The sequence below is a fragment of the Pongo pygmaeus genome, chromosome 8 (genome assembly GCF_028885625.2).
Source record: "Pongo pygmaeus isolate AG05252 chromosome 8, NHGRI_mPonPyg2-v2.0_pri, whole genome shotgun sequence".
NCBI classification, from domain to species: Eukaryota; Metazoa; Chordata; class Mammalia; order Primates; family Hominidae; genus Pongo; species Pongo pygmaeus.
The window spans coordinates 102,899,375-102,916,683 of record NC_072381.2 but is presented as its reverse complement, the minus strand read 5'-3'; the positions used below and the strand labels follow the sequence as shown (position 1 = coordinate 102,916,683).

Here is a 17,309-nt window from a genome sequence, read left to right as displayed (position 1 = left end):
ACCTACCCCAAAGAGACGTCCCAAGGGCCAGTTGAGAAAAACACCGCTAATATTAGACCAGTTCCCATAAGCCCTGGAAGCCGCTCCTTTTCCTGTCCCGGTGGCATGCGGGTTCTGGGACCCTTGCTTTCACAGGTGCACTGGGAGTGGGAGAGCAGAGGCCCCACCCCAGTGGAACGTTTAGTATGTGCAGGACGGCCTGTGCCCAATGGGGCCCTCGTTTCTGCAAGTTCTTATAACTATTTATAGAAGGTCCCATCTCAGAAGCACCTTCACCTCCAGAGGGACTCAGATTTACCTCCTCAGCTGTCCTTTCTGTAAATCTAAGTTAATCTGCCCCTTTGAGGTAAGGATACAGCTGTGAGGGAGCTCTAGAGCCCACATACCACTTTACCCAAACAAAACATTGTGGAGTGCCTAGCTCAGCCTGGGACTGCAGCCAGGCCCATGAGGCCCTTACCTTGCGTGCAGAACTTAAGGGGAGGCCAAAAACCTCAATCATCAAAATAAGTAATATTTCAATGCAATTTTTTTTTTTTTTAAACAGTCCCACTCTGTCGCCCAGGCTGGAGTGCAGTGGTGCGATCTCGGCTCACTGCAACTTCCGCCTCCTGGGTTCAAGTGATTCTCCTGCCTCAGTCTCCCGAGTAGCTGGGATTACAAGTGACCACCACCACGCCTGGCTAATTTTTGTATTTTTAATAGAGAGAGGGTTTCACCATGTTGGCCAGGCTGATCTCGAACTCCTGACCTCAGGCTATCTGCCCGCCTCGGCCTCCCAAAGTGCTGGGATTACAGGCATGAGCCACCGCGCCCAGCCAAAATAAGTAATATTTCAATGCAATATTTTTTAAAAATCAAAATTAATGCAAAAAAATCCACAATGAACAAAACTTTAAATAAAGACAGGATCCAACAGAGCCATGCCCCACCATATAGAAGGCTCATGCATAAGTAATCATGCATGCCCCATATACATGGGGCTTTTTGGTGTATTTTTTCATTTTTATTTATTGTATTTTTTAAATTTCTTTTTTTTGAGACAGGGTCTTGTTCTTTTGTCCAGGCAGGAGTGAAGTGGCGTGATCGTAGCTCACTGCAGCCTCGACTTCATGGGCTCAAGCAATCTCCCTGCCTCAGCCTCTGAGTAGCTGGGACTAGAGTTGCACACCCCCATGCCTGGCTAATTTTCGTTTATTTTTACTAAAGACAAAATCTCACTCTATTGCCCAGGCTGGTCTCAAACTCCTGAGCTCAAATGATCTTCCTGCCTCAGCCTCCCAAATTGCTGGGATTACAGGTGTGAGCCACTGTGCCCTGCTGGTGTCTTTTTAATGGTTAAATCTTTCTCTAGAAGTAGACTTGGAAAAATATGTTTTGATGAGTTTGCTTCCATTAAAGCCAGGAAAATAAAATTATAATAAATCATGTTTTTGGTATATGAAATATTTAAGCCTAAAATAGTGCTGTGAGTTTTAACATACCTACTTCTCAATTTTCAATATTTTTTCACCCACTTTAATGTTCTTAGGGGGAAAAGAATCACCATTTAGAAAAATACTCAGAGCATTTACTTTCAGGAAGATGGAGTAGATGTACTTTTCCCAATTCTTCCCAACAAGTACAACTAAAAGCTCTGGACGTTACATAAAAATATTATCTGGACATTATATAAAAAATTATATATATATCTAGACATTATATAAAAAACACATAAGACTCTGGAAGGCAGAGAGAAGGAAGACCAACAAGGGACCTAGAGACCCAAGAAATAACACAGTGCTACGTACCCTGGCCCAGACTTGGAGCTGAAGAAGTCAGCAAGCACACAGTGCCAATGGGTACAGACAATGCATGCACTAACAGAAGCCAGTTCTCTCTAGCCAGAGGACCAGAAAAGGGGTTGCCTAGCAAGATGGAAAGCTTTCAGACAGTAACTGCTCTACTCCAGCCAAACACCAGCCAGGCCAGCAAAGACTGAGTGAAGGAGTCTGAACTGCCACCCCTGCTCCCAGCTGGGTGGTGTCAGAGCAGGCCAGGTGGAGGGAAGTCAGGACTTGCACCACCGCTCATCTTCAAAAGGCCACCAGAGCCCACCCCACCTGCTGCCAGACACACAGGCAATGCAGTGGAGGCAGTGTTTAGGGAGCAGCCAGGGGGCTCTTCTACCCTCCAGGCAGCAGGATGTCCATAGATATCTAGTACAGATCCTAGTGCAGAGGTGTCTTTTTTTTTTTTTTTTTTTTTTTCCAGAGATGGGGTCTGGCCATGTTGCCCAGGTGGGTCTCAAACACCTGGTCTCGAGCAATACTGCCGTCTCTATCTCCAAAAGTGCTAGGATTACAGGCATGAGCCACTCTGCACCAGATCCTTAGGTGTCAATTTTTAAAAATATGTACAGGACTTGTTGGCTGGAAACTACAAAATGCTGAAGAAATAAATCAAAGAAGACTTCAAGGACTGGAGGACAATATAGTAAAGAAGTCAGTTGTCCCCAGATTGGTATGCAGGCTTAACACAATTTTGATCAAAGGCCCAGCAAGATTTTATTGTAGATATAAACAAGATTCTTGTAAAATTTATATGGAAAGGTAAAGAAATTAGACTAAAACAATTTTGAAGGAAAAAAAAAGAACAAAGTGGGAGGAATCAGTCTACCTGATTTTAAGACTTAGCTACAGCAATCAAGTCCGTGTGGTATTGCAGAGAGATAGACATATAAATCAATGGAAAGAATAGAGAACCCAGAAATAGACCCACACAAATATGCCCCACTGATTTTTGACAAAGGCACGCAAGCAGTTCAATGGAGGAAAGATGGCCTTTTCAGCAAAAGATGCTAGAGCAAGTGGATATCCATTAGGGAAAAAAACCACAAAACCTTGACCTAAGTCTTACACTTTATACAAAAATTAACTCAAAATGGGTCGCAGACTTATAAAACATAAAAATATAAAACTTAAAAAAAAAAAGAGAGAAAATCTTCATGATCTTCTAAGAACTCTTCAAGATTTTTTTTTTTTTTTTTTTTTTTTTTTTTTTTTCTGAGATGGAGTCTTACTCTGTCTCCCAGGCTGGAGTGCGATGGCACGATCTCCGCTCACTGCGACCTCTGCCCTCCGAGTTCAAGCGATTCTCCTGCCTTAGCTTCCTGAGTAGCTGGGATTACAGGCGCCTGCCACTGCCCCCAGCTAATTTTTATTTTATTTTTATTTTATTTTTATTTTTAGTAGAGACGGGGTTTCACCATCTCAGCCAGGCTGGTCTTGAACTCCTGACCTAGTGATCCACCTACCTCGGCCTCCCAAAGTGCTGGGATTATAGGCGTGAGCCACCATGCCCAGAACTCTTTAAGAGTTATTAGACTTGACACCAAAAGCATGATCCGTAAAAGAAAATGTTGATAAATTGTACTTCATCAAAATGTAAAACTTGCTCTGCAAAAGACCTATTAAGGTAATGAAACGACAAGCTGCAGACTGGGAAAAGATATTTACAAGCCACATATCTAACAAAGGACTAGTATTTAGAAGCTATAAAGAACTTTAAAATTCAACAGTCAAAAGAACAATCCAATTTTAAAATGTGTAAGAAATATAGATAGTTGACTGAAAAGGATATACAGATGGCAAATAAATACATGAAAAAAATGTTCAATAGCATTAGCCATCAGAGAAATGCAAATTAAAACCACAATGAGATGGTACTACACATCTATCAGAATGGCTAAAATAAAAAATAGTTACAACACCAAATGCTGGCAAAGCTGCAGAAAAACTAGATCATTCATACGTTTACATCAGTGTAAATTTAAAATAGTACAGCTGCTCTGGAAAAGTTTAGCAGGTTTGTTTCTGGGTTTTTGTTTGTTTGTTTGTTTTGTTTTGTTTTTTTGAGACAGGATCTCACTCTGTAGCCCAGGCTGGAGTGCAGTGGCAAAATCACAGCTCACTGCAGCCTCAACCTCCCAGATTCAAGGGATCTTCCCTTCTGCCTCAGCCTCCCAAGTCGTGGGACCACAGGTGCATGCCACCACACCTAGCTAATTTTCTGTATTTCTTGTACAGACAGAGTCTCCCCATGTTGCGCAGGCTGGTCTTGAACTCCTTGGCTCAAGCAATCGACCCCCCTCAGCCTCCCAAAATGATGGGGTTACAGGTGTGAGCCACCACACCCAGCCAGCAGTTTCTCAGAAAATGAAACATACGACTACCCTATGACCCACCATTTGTACAGCTGTGTATTGATCCCAGAAAAATGAAAACTTACGGACACATGAAAACCTATTCATGAATGTTCATGGCAGCTTTTATTTATTTATTTATTGAGACAGAGTCTCACTCTGTCACCCAGGCTGGAGTGCAGTGGCACAATCTCGGCTCGCTGCAACCTCCACCTCCTGCATTCAAGCGATTCTCCTGCTCAGCCACTCGAGCAGCTGGGATTACAGACGTGCGCCACCACGCCCAGCTAATTTTTGTATTTTTAGTAGAGACGGACTTTCACCATGTTGGCCAGGCTGGTCTCAAACTCCTGACCTCAGGTGATCTGCCTGCCTCAGCCTCCCAAAGTGCTGGGATTATAGGCGTGAGCCACTGCTCCCAGCCCATGGCAGTTTTTAATAGCCAAAAACTGAAAATAACCCAGCTGTTCTTCAACAGGTGAATGGTTAAACATGCTGTGGGGGGCCAGCCATGGTGGCTCATGCCTGTAATCCCAGCACTTTGGGAGGCTGAGGAAAGATGGCTTGAGACCAGGAGTTCGAGACCAACCTGGGCAACATAGCGAGACCTTGTCTCTACTGAAAATAAAAAAGAATTAGCCAGGTGTGTTGGTGTGCACCTGTTGTCCCAGCTACTTGGGAGGATAAGCTGGGAGGATTGCTTGAGCCAGGAGGTCGAGGCTGCAGTGAGCAATGATCCTGCCACTGCACTCATCCCGGGTGACAGGGCAAGAACTTGTCTCAATAAATAAATAATAAATAAACATGCTGTGGTACAGCCATACCATGGTATCCTACTCAGAAATAAAAAGGAATTAACTATTGATACATGCAACAAACAACCTGGATGAATATCCAGAGAATTATGCTGAGTGGAAAAAAGCCAATCCCCAAAAGTTATATACCATGTGATTCCATATAGTATACTCTTGAACTGACAAAATTATAAAATGGTGAATGTATGTGTGGTTGCTAGAGGTTAAGGAGCCGGTGAAGGCAAATGTGAGCAGGCATGGCTATAAGATGATGACATGAGGGATCCTTGTAGGGACAGAGATATTCTGTGTCTTGACTGTATCAAGGTCAATATCCAGACTGTGAAATTATCCTACAGTTTTGTAAGATGTTGCCATTGGGGAAAACTGGATCATGGGTACATGGGATCCCTTTGTATTAGTTCTTAAAGTTGCATGGGAATCTATAATTATCTAAAAATAAAAAGTTTGGCCAGGCGCAGTGGCTCATGCCTGTAATCCCAGCACTTTGGGAGGTCGAGGTGGGTGGATCATGAGGTCAGGAGTTCGAAGCCAGCCTGGCCAACGTGGTGAAACCCATCTTCACTAAAAACACAAAAATTAGCCGGGTGTGGTGGCAGGCACCTGTAATCCCAGCTACTCGGGAGGCTGAGGCAGGAGAATTGCTTGAACCCGGGGGGCAGAGGTTGCAGTGAGCCGAGATTGTGCCACTGCACTCCAGCCTGGGCACAGAGTGAAACTCCATCTCAAAATAAAATAAAATAAAAAGTTTAATATAAAATATACAGTAGGCCAGTCATGGTGGCTCATGCCTGTAATCTCAGCATTTTGGAAGGCTGAGGTGGGAGGATTGCTTGAGCCCAGGAGATAAAGACCAGCCTGGGCAACATAATGAGACCCCCATCTCTACAAAAATAAAAATAAAAAATAAAAAAGATCGCTTAAGCCCAGGACATTGAGGCTGCAGTGAGCTGTCATCACACCACTGCACTCTAGCCTGGGTGACAGAGAATGACCCTGTTTCGAAAATAAAAAAAAAAGAAAAAAGATTGGGAGGCCAAGGCAGGAGGATCCCTCGAGGTTAGGCGTTTGAGGCCAGCCTGGCCAACATGGTGAAATCCCGTCTCTACTAAAAATACAAAAAAATTAGCGGGGTATGGCCAGGCACGGTGGCTCACGCCTGTAATCCCAGCACTTTGGGAGGCCGAGGTGGACAGATCACGAGGTCAGGAGATCAAGACCATCCTGGCTAACACGGTGAAACCCCGTCTCTACTAAAAATACAAAAAAATTAGCCTGGCATAGTGGCAGGCCCCTGTTGTCTCAGCTACTCGGGTGGCTGAGGCAGGAGAATGGTGTGAACCCGGGAGGCGGAGCTTGCAGTCCAGCCTAGGTGACAGAGCCAGACTCCATCTCAAAAAAAAAAAAAAAAAAAATTAGCCGGGTATGGTGGCACGTGCCTGTAATCCCAGCTATTAGAAGGCTGAGACAGGAGAATTGCTTGCACCCGGGAGGCAGAGGTTGCAGTGGGCCAAGACCATGCCACTGCACTCCAGCCTGGGAAACAGAGCGAGACTATGTCTCAAAAGAGAAAAGAAAAGAAAAAAGAATAGGCCGGGCACTGTGGCTTATGCCTGTAATCCCAGCACTTTGGGAGGCTGAGGTGGGTGGATCACTTGAGGCCAGGAATTTGAGACCAGCATGGCCAATATAGTGAAACCCCATCTGTACTGAAAAATGAAAACAAAAACAAAAATTAGCTGGGCATGGTGGTGCACACATGTAATCTCTGTTACTCAGGAGTGTGAGGCACAAGAATTGCTTGAACCTGGGAGGCGGAGGTTGCACTGAGCTGAGATTGCTGCACTCCAGCCTGGGCAAAAGAGCAAGACTCTGTCTAAAAAAAGAAAGAAGGAAAGAAAGAAAGAAAGAGAGAGAAAGAGAAAGACAGAAAGGAGGGAGGGAAGGAGGGAGGGAGAAAGGAAGGAAGGAAGGAAGGAAGGAAGGAAGGAAGGAAGGAAGGAAAGAAAGGATAAAATGTACATTAAAACTTGAATACAGGGGCACACATTTTTCTGTTGCCTCAGACTTCAGAATGACCCTGAACTTGATGGGCGTTCTCTCTGAAGTTCTCCTTTGCTTGCCCAACAAAGAATTGGGGTATACAGTCTGACCACAGAACCGATTATTTGAAGACAACACTCTCCTGCCTTCTAACTCCTTTGCCAGCCCCAATCATTCCTATTTTTTCAGGACCTGGCCCCTGATAGTGCGGATTTAGAGGCCCCTGGTTTACACTCTTTCTCTCCAGGCATCTCTAAGTGTGGTCCTAGGGTTACTCTGTCACAATCACACAGGATGTTTGTTTCAATGCATCTTCTTGGGCCCAAAAGTTGGAACTTTAATTCGCCCCTAAGGGAATTTTAATGCACACTTAAGTTTGACAATCAATAGTGCTTGACTTTGTCCGAAGTCAGGATTTTCTGGGAGTCACAAGGAGTTCCCACACTGGGATGTTCTCTCAAAGGATTTTCTGAAGGGAAGAGACTGAGTGGGGCCTGGTGCCAGCCCTGGGTCCTGCTCCAATGAGGACACAGACTGTCCACCCCCCGCCACGCCGTGCCCCCGCTGCCACTGGCTCACCGCAGCGTTTGGCTCAATGAGGCGGTGCTGCAGTTTCTGGGCTTCTTCCCATTGCCCTGTGCAGCACAGTCGCTCCAGCTGGCACACCTGAGCCCCCAGGACATTGGCCAGGGCGCACACGCCCCCCACAGCTCCTGCACGAAGTAAGACACAGAACGTCAGCCAGAGCCTCTCCCCTCCAGTCATCCCAAGCCCTGGTCCCAGCCCCTCTTCAGCCTGGGGACATTAGATACAGATTTCTATGTCACTTGGCTGGCTACATCAAAGGCATGCTCTGTAAGTCCAGAGTATACATTTCCAGAGAGAAGAGCTGCCTGCATATTCAAAATAGAATTCCGCAGGTCAAGTACTGCTCAGGGCTGATCTGTGAGGGGCAGGGAGCAGAACCTGAAAGTGAACTCAAGGACAGTTCCTTCTCTGAACCCCTCCCGGAATAAAATCCCATCTGACAGTTGACACCTCCAGCTTCCTCCAATAGCCCCCTGACTCATCAGTCCTGTAAGAGGGTAGGATGGATGGGAAGCCTTTGCTCTTTTGAAATTTTATTCCCCCCAGTGGATGCAACCAGAGACAGCAGTGGGCGTGGAAAGCACTCTGGACAGAGTCAGGTCACCAGGCATGCCTTCCCATTGACTGCGTAAACCTGAATGAGACCCTCTCTAGTCCTCTTTGTGCTCATCGGGGCAATGAAAATGAGTTTGGCTGTGATCTCAGAAACCCCCGCCACTTCTGCAAGCCTGTAAGTATGCTTCTAAGGCTAGATAGGAGTGGAACCCTAGGCACAGTGGCCTCAAAAACGTAGAGAGAGTAGGCAATTCAGAATGAGCTAATAGAGCTGTTGTTTGTGGAATACCTATTATGTGTCCCAGGCGCGCTACAGCAGCATGGCCCTGATGCTCTCCTCATGATCCCTCTGTACACAGAGTAGAAACTCAGGCCCAGATTGGTGAATGCTTTGCCCAGCATTACTCAGTGAATAAACTGCAGAGCTGAGATTCCTCCCAGCCTCCAGAGCGTGTGCTTTTTTTTTTTTTTTTTAATCTACTCCACTTTCAGGAATGAGGGAGAAATGGATCCCTTCTTCTTCCCCTTCACTGTAGAGGCCATGACATGGCAGGGGAGATGTACAAGGGCCTAGACAACCAGCCAAAGTCTGGAGGGACCAGATGGAATAGGAACCAGCATTCTCTCCTGCAGTGCTAGAGAAGTCACTCAAATCTCTACTTACTGGGGCTTCAGCTGAAGGGAACAGCTTCCCTTCTTCTCCCTTCCCTCCAGGGCTCAAATCTAATCCAAACCCAAGGACCCTGACCCCAAACAGACAAGAGCAGTTGATCTAAGTGACATCCCTAGGGATCCTGGATTGGAACAGAATCTGATCAGGCAACTGAAGATCCCTGGCCCAACTCTGTAGATCTGACAATTCATTCTGGCCTGGGACAGGGGAGAGGAAAATGGACTCCTGAACTACAGAGGAGGGCCCCAAGGCCTCTGCCCTCAGAGAATGATGTACAAGGTGGGATTAGAGCAGCTAAGTTTGTCATCTAATCATGGAGCTCAGGACTCAGAACAAACTGCAGGCATCTGTACTACAGGCCAGGGATTGTACACGGCCATCCTCCTTCAGCCAACAAGGTTACTCACAGCATCCCGAATTCAGACAGGTAAGCGGCGTGGCCAGGTTTCTGAGTTTTCAGAGCGGGCAGGCTGGCAAACCAACATCTGCAGACCCAGCCCCAGCCCTCACGATCTCTCCCAGCAGACCCAGGTGCCTGGGCATCTCTTGGTCACCCATGACAATTTGAGAGCAGTGGGCGGCCTACCCAAGGCATAGCTGGCCATCAGAAAGCCAGCCGATCCAGCCAACACCTGAAAATCCTGCTTCCTGGTCTTGTGAACAATCAGCCCAATCCTGGTCACCTGCAACAGCAAATGTGGTGTGAGAGCTGTGCCCAGAGCCTCATCCTGGATGACGGCCGGGTAAGTGTGGTGGAATGAAAGCCCAGTGCCCAAAGAGATGCCCTCAAGAAAGCCCCAGAGAGCCCACACGACAGAGAGAATCCACACAGAAGCCAAGGTTGGAAACAGATCTCAGAGCTGCCCTCAGGAGCAAAAGTGCTAGGACCCAGAAAAGGAGGAGAGGACCCCAGCCCCGGAGCTGCTGCCACTCACATCACCACCGCTGTCCTTCATGCCCACAATATTGGGGTGCTGGGAAAGCGTGACCACTGCATCCACAGGCAGGTCCAGCCCTGTGTTGGCTGGGACACTGTACAGCACCACAGGGATTGGAGAGAAATCAGCAACCTGGGGGGCGCAGAGAAAAGCAGGAGAGGGCAGCCGCCCCACGTCCCAGGAGCCAGAGACTTGCCCACCCACAGGTCCCAGCCTGCTTCACTCCAGGGCCACCTGGACAGGCCTCCCTCCCGTGCTACGTGCCCCGAGTGTAAGCAGTCACAGTGGGTCATATTTATGGAGTGCTTTCCATATGCCAGGCACAGTTCTAAGGCCTTTATGTTCCTGATCTCATTTAATGCTCACTGCAACCCTATGAGATAGATGACATCATTCCTCCAATTTTAGAGGGGAGGAAGCAGTAACACAGAGTGGTCAGGTAAGCCTCCCAATGTCGTGCAGCTGATCCATGGTGGCAGTCCACCCATTTCCTATAGCTGCCGTTCATGTGAAGCACCACCCCACTCCCAGCTTCCCTTATCTCCTCTCCCTGGGCAGAGCCTCCTCTTGGTCTCAGGCCCCACACACACCTTGGTGTAGTGGTGAATGAGGGCTGCACTGCTCATGCGGCCACGATAGTAGCAAGGGGTCACCACCATGGCCGCGTCAGCCCCGACCTGAGCCATGCTGACGGTCATCTCCACTGTGGCTTGAGTGGCTGCCAGAGGAAGGAGAGAGGTGAGAGCAGGCAGAAGGAGGCCTGGACCAGGACACTGGGCCAAGCGAAGGTGCCTCAGCATGTCCCGGAAGAGGCAGAACAAGTAGACAGGACCCGAGCTAGGGCCTAGGAGCCTGGATCCCGCACACCCACCCACCCCCAGGGCCCAGGGCATTCTGGCTCACATTCGCATCCGGAGCCAGCTAGCAGGAGCCTGTTCTTGGGCATGGCCTGGCGCACACGGCTCACCACCTCCAGGCGCTCACTGCTGGTCAGGAAAGGAAACTCGCCATTGGAGCCCTGGACCACGAAGCCTGTAAGAGACACAGCTGACCAACTCCTTCCCATCCCCTACCGAACAACGAGGACACTGGTGTTCCTACCTTCCGACACCATAATCTTTCACACATTTCCTTCCCATCTTTGCAGGCAGAAGGTTCCTACACAGCTGCAATGACTGTTCACATCATTTTTCTTTTTTAGACACAGGATCTCGCTCTGTTGCCCAGGCTGGGATGCAGTGGCTCAATCATAGCTTGCTGCAGCTTCAACCTTCTGGGCTCAAGTGATCCTTATGTAATAAGGTTATTACAATTTTAAGCCTTGTAGAAATGGAATTAAGCTTAAATAGCCTTCTACAGTTTGCTGTTTGTTTAATACTATGTTTTGAGCTTTGTCCATAGCAGCACATGTAGCCCTGATTCATTCATTTTAATTGCTGTATAGTATTCTGTTGTATGGTTAGAACACAATTTATTTGTCATTCTCTTGTTGAGAGCATTTAGAATGTTTCCTTCTTTTGGCTGGGCCTGGTGGCTCACACCTATAATTTCAGCACTTTAGGAGGCCAAGGTGGGTGGATGGCTTGAGCCCAGGAGTTCAAAACCAGCCAGGGCAGCATGGCTGCCTGTCTCTACCAAAAAATGGCATACTAGTCTCTACCAAAAAAGAAAAAAGAAAAAAAGAATGCTTTCTTCTATTTGCTATTGCAAACAATGCTGAAACAAACGTTTTCTATAAAGTCTTCTGTGCATATGTCTAAGAGTTCCTCTAGAGTTCAGGCACTTTGATGTGTAATTGCTGAGTCATATCTATGTGCACCTTCATCTGTGACACATTTTTTATGTATTTACTTTTTCTTTGAGGGTCTCACTCTGTCACCCAGGCTGGAGTGCAGTGTCACAGTCACGGTTCACTGCAGCCTCAGCCCCCCGGGTTCAAGTGATCCTCCTGTCTTAGCCAGCTGGGATTACAGGCATGAGCTACCATGCCCAACTAATTTGTGTAGTTTTTTTTTGTAGAGGTGGAGTTTCACCATTTTGCCCAGGCTGGCTTGAATTCCTGGGCCCAGGTGATCCTCCCACCTTAGCCTCCGAAAGTGCTGGGATTACAGTCATGAACCCCCATGCCTGACTGTGTGCCACATTTCTAATCAATCAGTGTAGACCTCAGGAGCAGCATAGAATGTCGTACATGCCAAATCATGGTATTGTCAGAACAAATTTTTGCCAACTTTCTGGGTGAAAAGTGAATCTCATTGCTTTATTTTGCGTTTTCCTGTTTTTATCAATTATTTACTTGGGATACGTCTAACCAGTAACCTGTACCAGTTACGGGTGAGCCACGGTGCCCAGCCCACTTAAGTTTCTCTTTCTTCTTCTTTCTCCTCTCCATCCCATTCCATTAAAGAAAAAAAATGGAAGTAGTTTACAAACACAGAGTACAATACAACAGGATTCTTAATTAATAGAACGATATTTGGGCCTGTAATCCCAGTACTTCAGGAGGCCAAGGTGGGGGGATCACTTGAGGCCAGAAGTTTGAGACCAGCCTGGGTAACAAAGTGAGAGCCTGACTTTACAAAAAAATAAAAAATAAATAAACCAAGTGCATTTGAAGCTGCAGTGAACTACGATTGTGCCACTGCACTCCAGCCTGAGTGACAGAGCAAGACCCTGTCTCAAAAAAAAAAAAAAAAATTGGAGGCTATTTGGGAGAAGGAAATGAAAATAAGGCCACAAGCAGTATTGGTATACAAAGTTCCTGCCCTATAGTTGTGAGAAATGAGCCAGAAATTTGGTGTGGAGTTTCCCGACAGCCAGAGCTAAAAGGGAAACATGGTCAGCTAACAGACATGTAGAATCCAAAAGATAAAAGCAAAGCAACTGCCCCGGAGAAACACAGAGTTTCCTGGCACTGGGACCAAGAGAAATTGTTCCTGTGAGTCATCCTTCAGGGGACACTGTGTGATGTAGACTCCACTTCATTCCTCCAACCTTTTTCCATGCTGTTCACTACACCATCAGATTCCAGAGTGAGTTGCCAGGATATCAGGATATCTCTCTTTGGATATTTAGCTGCATTTTTTTTTTGGTAGTTATTTTGCATTGGTAACATTGCAGGGAACGTCTGGAGGCACACAGCTTCTCACTCCTGTGGGATTGCTTCTGGGGGATTGATTCCTGTGTGTCAGGCTAGCAGCCCAAGGAAGGGCCTCCTTGTGTCTTGCTACACGGGGCTGCAGTGCTCTCCATAAAAGCTGCCAGCCCTGGATGAGGACTCCAATCTAGCTATGATTGGACCAGCACCCTCTGACTAAAGAGTCAAAGATCAAACTCTTGCCACTCTCTCTGTTCCAATACCAAAGTCATCTTCCTCCCCACCCCTGCCTGCTGTCCTGGGCTGGGGCAGGTTCTTGCTGCGGCCACTGATTCAGCCACCATCACCCTCTTCCTTCATCTCTCATCCTGCTGGTCAGTTCCAGGGGCCCTCTGGGCCGTACAGGTGGAGCTGGTCTAAACAGTAGGACAGCTGAGGCTTGCACTCTGGGAGTCAGAAGCAGACCCTGTGCTCAAGGCTTCTCTTCTGTCTCACTGAAGGGGGCAACTGACCCATGCCTGACTCCCAAGAAGGAAGAAGTGCCTGGCTGGAGAAGAGGGAGTGTGGCGTAGTCAGGGCAGCACTAGACTCAAGAGTCACCTCTGGATATTGAGCAAGACACATCACATCTTTGAGTCTCTGTTTCCTTTTCTATGGGATGACAGTGAAATCATTTCAATCCTAGCTTATAGGACTGTTTTAAAGGATGAGAAAATGTCCCAGAAATCTGTGAATGGGTACCCCAAAGAGCCCCTCCTTCACCCTGGTTAGACGTCCAGGTGTGAGCCTGATGTGTCCCTGTTAGTGTAGAGAGGGGGCCAGAGGAGAGGAAAAGGCCAGGATCTCCAATGAACCAGGGACTGGCAGAAAAGCAGAGGGCTCACAGAAGAGGGGTCAGATGCACAGGCCCTGAAGTCAGAGAAGCTCAGGTTAACTCAGTTAAAAAATGGTGATGATATTAGTGCCTTTCTCAGAGTTTTGTTTTGTTTTGTTTTGAGACAGAGTCTCACTCTGTTGCCCAGGCTGGAGTGCAGTGGTGCGACCTCGGCTCACTGCAGCCTCTGTCTCCCAGGCTCAAGCAATTATCCTGCCTCAGCCTCCCGAGTAGCTGGGATTACAGGCACCCGCCACCATGCCGGCTAATTTTTGCATTTTTAGTAGAGACAGGGTTTCACCATGTTGGCCAGGCTGGTCTCAAACTCCTGGCCTCAGGTGATCCGCCTGCCTTGGCCTCCCAAAGTGCTGGGGATTATAGGCGTGAGCCATCACACCCAGCCTCTCAGAGTTGTCTTGAAGTTTAAATGAGATACTATTTGTAAAGTACTTCGAATAGAACCTGGTGCTCAATAAGTGTTAGCTGTCATTCTTATGGAGTCGGGAGAAAGTGCTCAAACCTTAAATCAGGAGGGTGGCTGGTGTTGAAGGGGAGGCTGCTTTCAATGACCTCTCATTGTACACCTACTGTGATATTAGGAGTGGGTGTACAAGGCCCCCTCCAGCTGTAAGACAAAGGAAGATAGTCTCCCCTGCCCCCACGATTACACTTGCTGCTCTGGGAGCTGGGGTGGCAGGGAGGGGAGTGGGCGTTTGGGGCTGGGGACACATAAGCAACATGGTGACTTACTGTGGCTAAAAAGAATCACATAAGGAGTGTCCCCAGACGTTATTATGCCTTCTTGGTCCATCATCATGGCCACCTCCTCTGAGAAGTCTTCCTGGGATCTCTCCACTGAGCCTCCCTGCTCTGCATTTCTGTTACCTGTTCCTTGTATAATGTTTCCCCATGGACAGCACCCATCTACAAAGGTCCCCAGAATTCTTCAATTCCCCACCCCCACCCCTGTCTGTGGGATTAGACACAATTTTTCAATCTGACCTCTCCTATAAAACGAGAAATTGGGCCAGGCACAGTGGCTCACACCTGTAATCCCAGCACTTTGGGAGGCCAAGACGGGGGGACTATTTGAGGCCAGGAGTTCGAGACCAGCCTGGCCAACATGGTGAAACCCCGTCTCTACTAAAAAAATTAAAAATTAGTCCAGGCACGATGGTTCACACTTGCGATCCCAGCACTTTGGGACGCCGAGGCGGGCGAATCACAAGGTCAGGAGTTCGAGACCAGCTGGGCCAACATGGTGAAACCCCGTCTGTACTAAAAATACAAAAATTAGCTGGGCATGGTGGCAGGCGCCTGTAATCCCAGCTACTCAGGAGGCTGAGGCAGGAGAATTGCTTGAACCCGGGAGGCAGAGGTTGCAGTGAGCCGAGATTGGGCTACTGCACTCCAGCCTGGGCGACAGTGCAAGACTCTGTCTCAAAAAAATAAAAAAAATTAAAAATCAAAAATTAGCCAAGCATGGAGGCGCGCACCTGTAATCCCAGCTACTCGGGAGTCAGAAGCAGGAGAATTGCTTAAGCCTGGGAGGTGGAGGTTGCAGTGAGCCTAGATCACACCACTGCATGGTAGCCTGGGTGACAGAGTGAGACTCTGTCTCAAAAAAAAAAAAAAAAAAAGGCCAGTCTTGGTGGCTCATGCCTGTAATTCCAGCACTTTGGGAGGCCAAGGCAGGCCAATCGCTTGAGCTCAGGAGTTCGAGACCAGCCTGGCCAACGTGGTGAAACCCTATCTCTACTAAAAATACAAAAATTAGCTGGGCGTGGTGGTGCATGCCTATAATCCCAGCTATTCGGGAGGCTGAGGCAGGAGAATCACTTGAACCCGGGAGGCAGAGGTTGCAGTGAGCTGAGATCATGCCACTGCACTCAAGCCTAGGTGACAAGAGTGAAACTTGGTCTCAAAAAAAAAACAAGTTGACTGCCATGGTTCCCCAGACACACTGCACTTCCTTCCCTCTGCACCCTTGCTTGTGCTGTTCCCTTCTGCCTGGAACACATTCCAAATGCGGGCCAACAAGCTCAAGTCAGCTGCCCAGCATTCTGTTTTCCTTGCCCAGTGCTTGCCTTACTTTGCCTGGATGCATTCTGGCCTCCTGGGTGGTGCCTAGCATAGGTGTTGAGGTGTGTGTTAACAATTTATTGTGCAAAAGAAAAAGAAGTTCTTTATTTTTTTCTGCCCTGGTCTGCGGCCAAAGTTTTTTGCATGACGTAATTCATAACCTCCCTCTGGAAAGAAATTACAATTCCTGATGAAATGCTTAAGCATTTTCGTGATGAACTTTATTTATTTTTTTCTTTTTTATGTTTTTTTTGAGACTGAGTCTGGCTCTGTTGCCCAGGCTGGAGGGCAATGGCATGGTCTCAGCTCACTGCAACCTCCACCTCCCAAGTTCAAGCAATTCTTCTGTCTCAGCCTCCCGAGTAGCTGAGATTACAGGTGCCCGCCACCACACCCGGCTAAATTTTTTGCATTTTTAGTAGAGATGGGATTTCACCATGTTGGCCAGGCTGGTCTCAAACTCCTGATCTCAGATGACCCACCCGCCTTAGCCTCCCAAAGTGCCGGGATTACAGGCGTGAGCCACCGTGTTCGGCCCCCAGTGAACTTTAATGGAATTAAGACTTGATCTGGAAAATTAGCCACCCTCCCAGCCAACTCTCAGGCAAGAGCCTAGAAGCTGTTAACTACTCTTCTTTGTCTTTACGTAGTCTTAACAGTGAGTGATCTGACCATTCTCTTTTTTGTTTTTTTTTTAAAAAGGAGTCTCACTCTGTCCCCCAGGCTAAAGTGTAGTGGGGCGATCTCTGTTCACTGCAACCTCTGCCTCCTGGATTCAAGCAATCCTCCCAACTCAGCCTCCCGAGCAGCTGGGATTAAGGTGGGCACCACCATGCCCAGCTCATTTTTGCGTATTTAGTAGAGATGAGGTTTCACCAGGTTGTCCAGGCTGGTCTCACAAACTCCTGACCTCAAGTGATCTGTCCTTCTCCGCCTCCCAAAGTGCAGGGATTAAAGACATGAGCCACCATGCCCAGCCTGACCATTCTTTTTTTAATAAAAATATTCTTACCAAGAGTATATATTTCAGTTAGCTGCTTACAGGTCATTTTGCTTGCATTACAACCCTAATCAAACTTTGACATGTACTCATAATCAAATTGTCTGAAAACTTTTTTTTAACTTGAAATATTGAATTACTTTTAGACTTACAGAAAAGTTTCAAAAATATTACAGGGATTTTCTGGCTGGGCACGGTGGCTCCCACCTGTAATCCCAGCATTTTGGGAGGCCGAGGCTGGCGGATCACAAGGTCAGGAGATGGAGACCATCCTGGCTAACACAGTGAAACCCCGTCTCTACTAAAAATACAAAAAATTAGCCAGGCGTGGTGGCGGGCGCCTGTAGTCCCAGCTACTCGAGAGACTAAGGCAGGAGAATGGCGTGAACCCGGGAGGCAGAGCTTGCAATAAGCCGAGATCGCACCACTGCACTCCAGCCTGGGCCACAGAGCGAGACTCC

The 17,309-nt window shown here is 47.7% G+C and overlaps 1 protein-coding gene across 2 annotated transcripts in view; it reads right to left on the bottom strand.

Moving 5' to 3' along the window:
• HOGA1 (4-hydroxy-2-oxoglutarate aldolase 1) overlaps positions 1–17,309 on the bottom strand; it is a 31,087-nt gene that overhangs the window by 3,474 nt on the left and 10,304 nt on the right. Inside the window, exons 2-6 of one of the 2 annotated variants that reach the window (XM_054435465.1) lie at positions 10,699–10,827; positions 10,386–10,513; positions 9,793–9,927; positions 9,444–9,540; positions 7,621–7,754 (exon numbers count right to left, since the gene is read on the bottom strand). In XM_054435465.1, coding sequence (XP_054291440.1) covers positions 7,621–7,754; positions 9,444–9,540; positions 9,793–9,927; positions 10,386–10,513; positions 10,699–10,827 — 623 coding nt within the window. The remainder of the gene's footprint in view (positions 1–7,620; positions 7,755–9,443; positions 9,541–9,792; positions 9,928–10,385; positions 10,514–10,698; positions 10,828–17,309) is intronic. The other variant, XM_054435466.2, reaches the window with a different exon arrangement.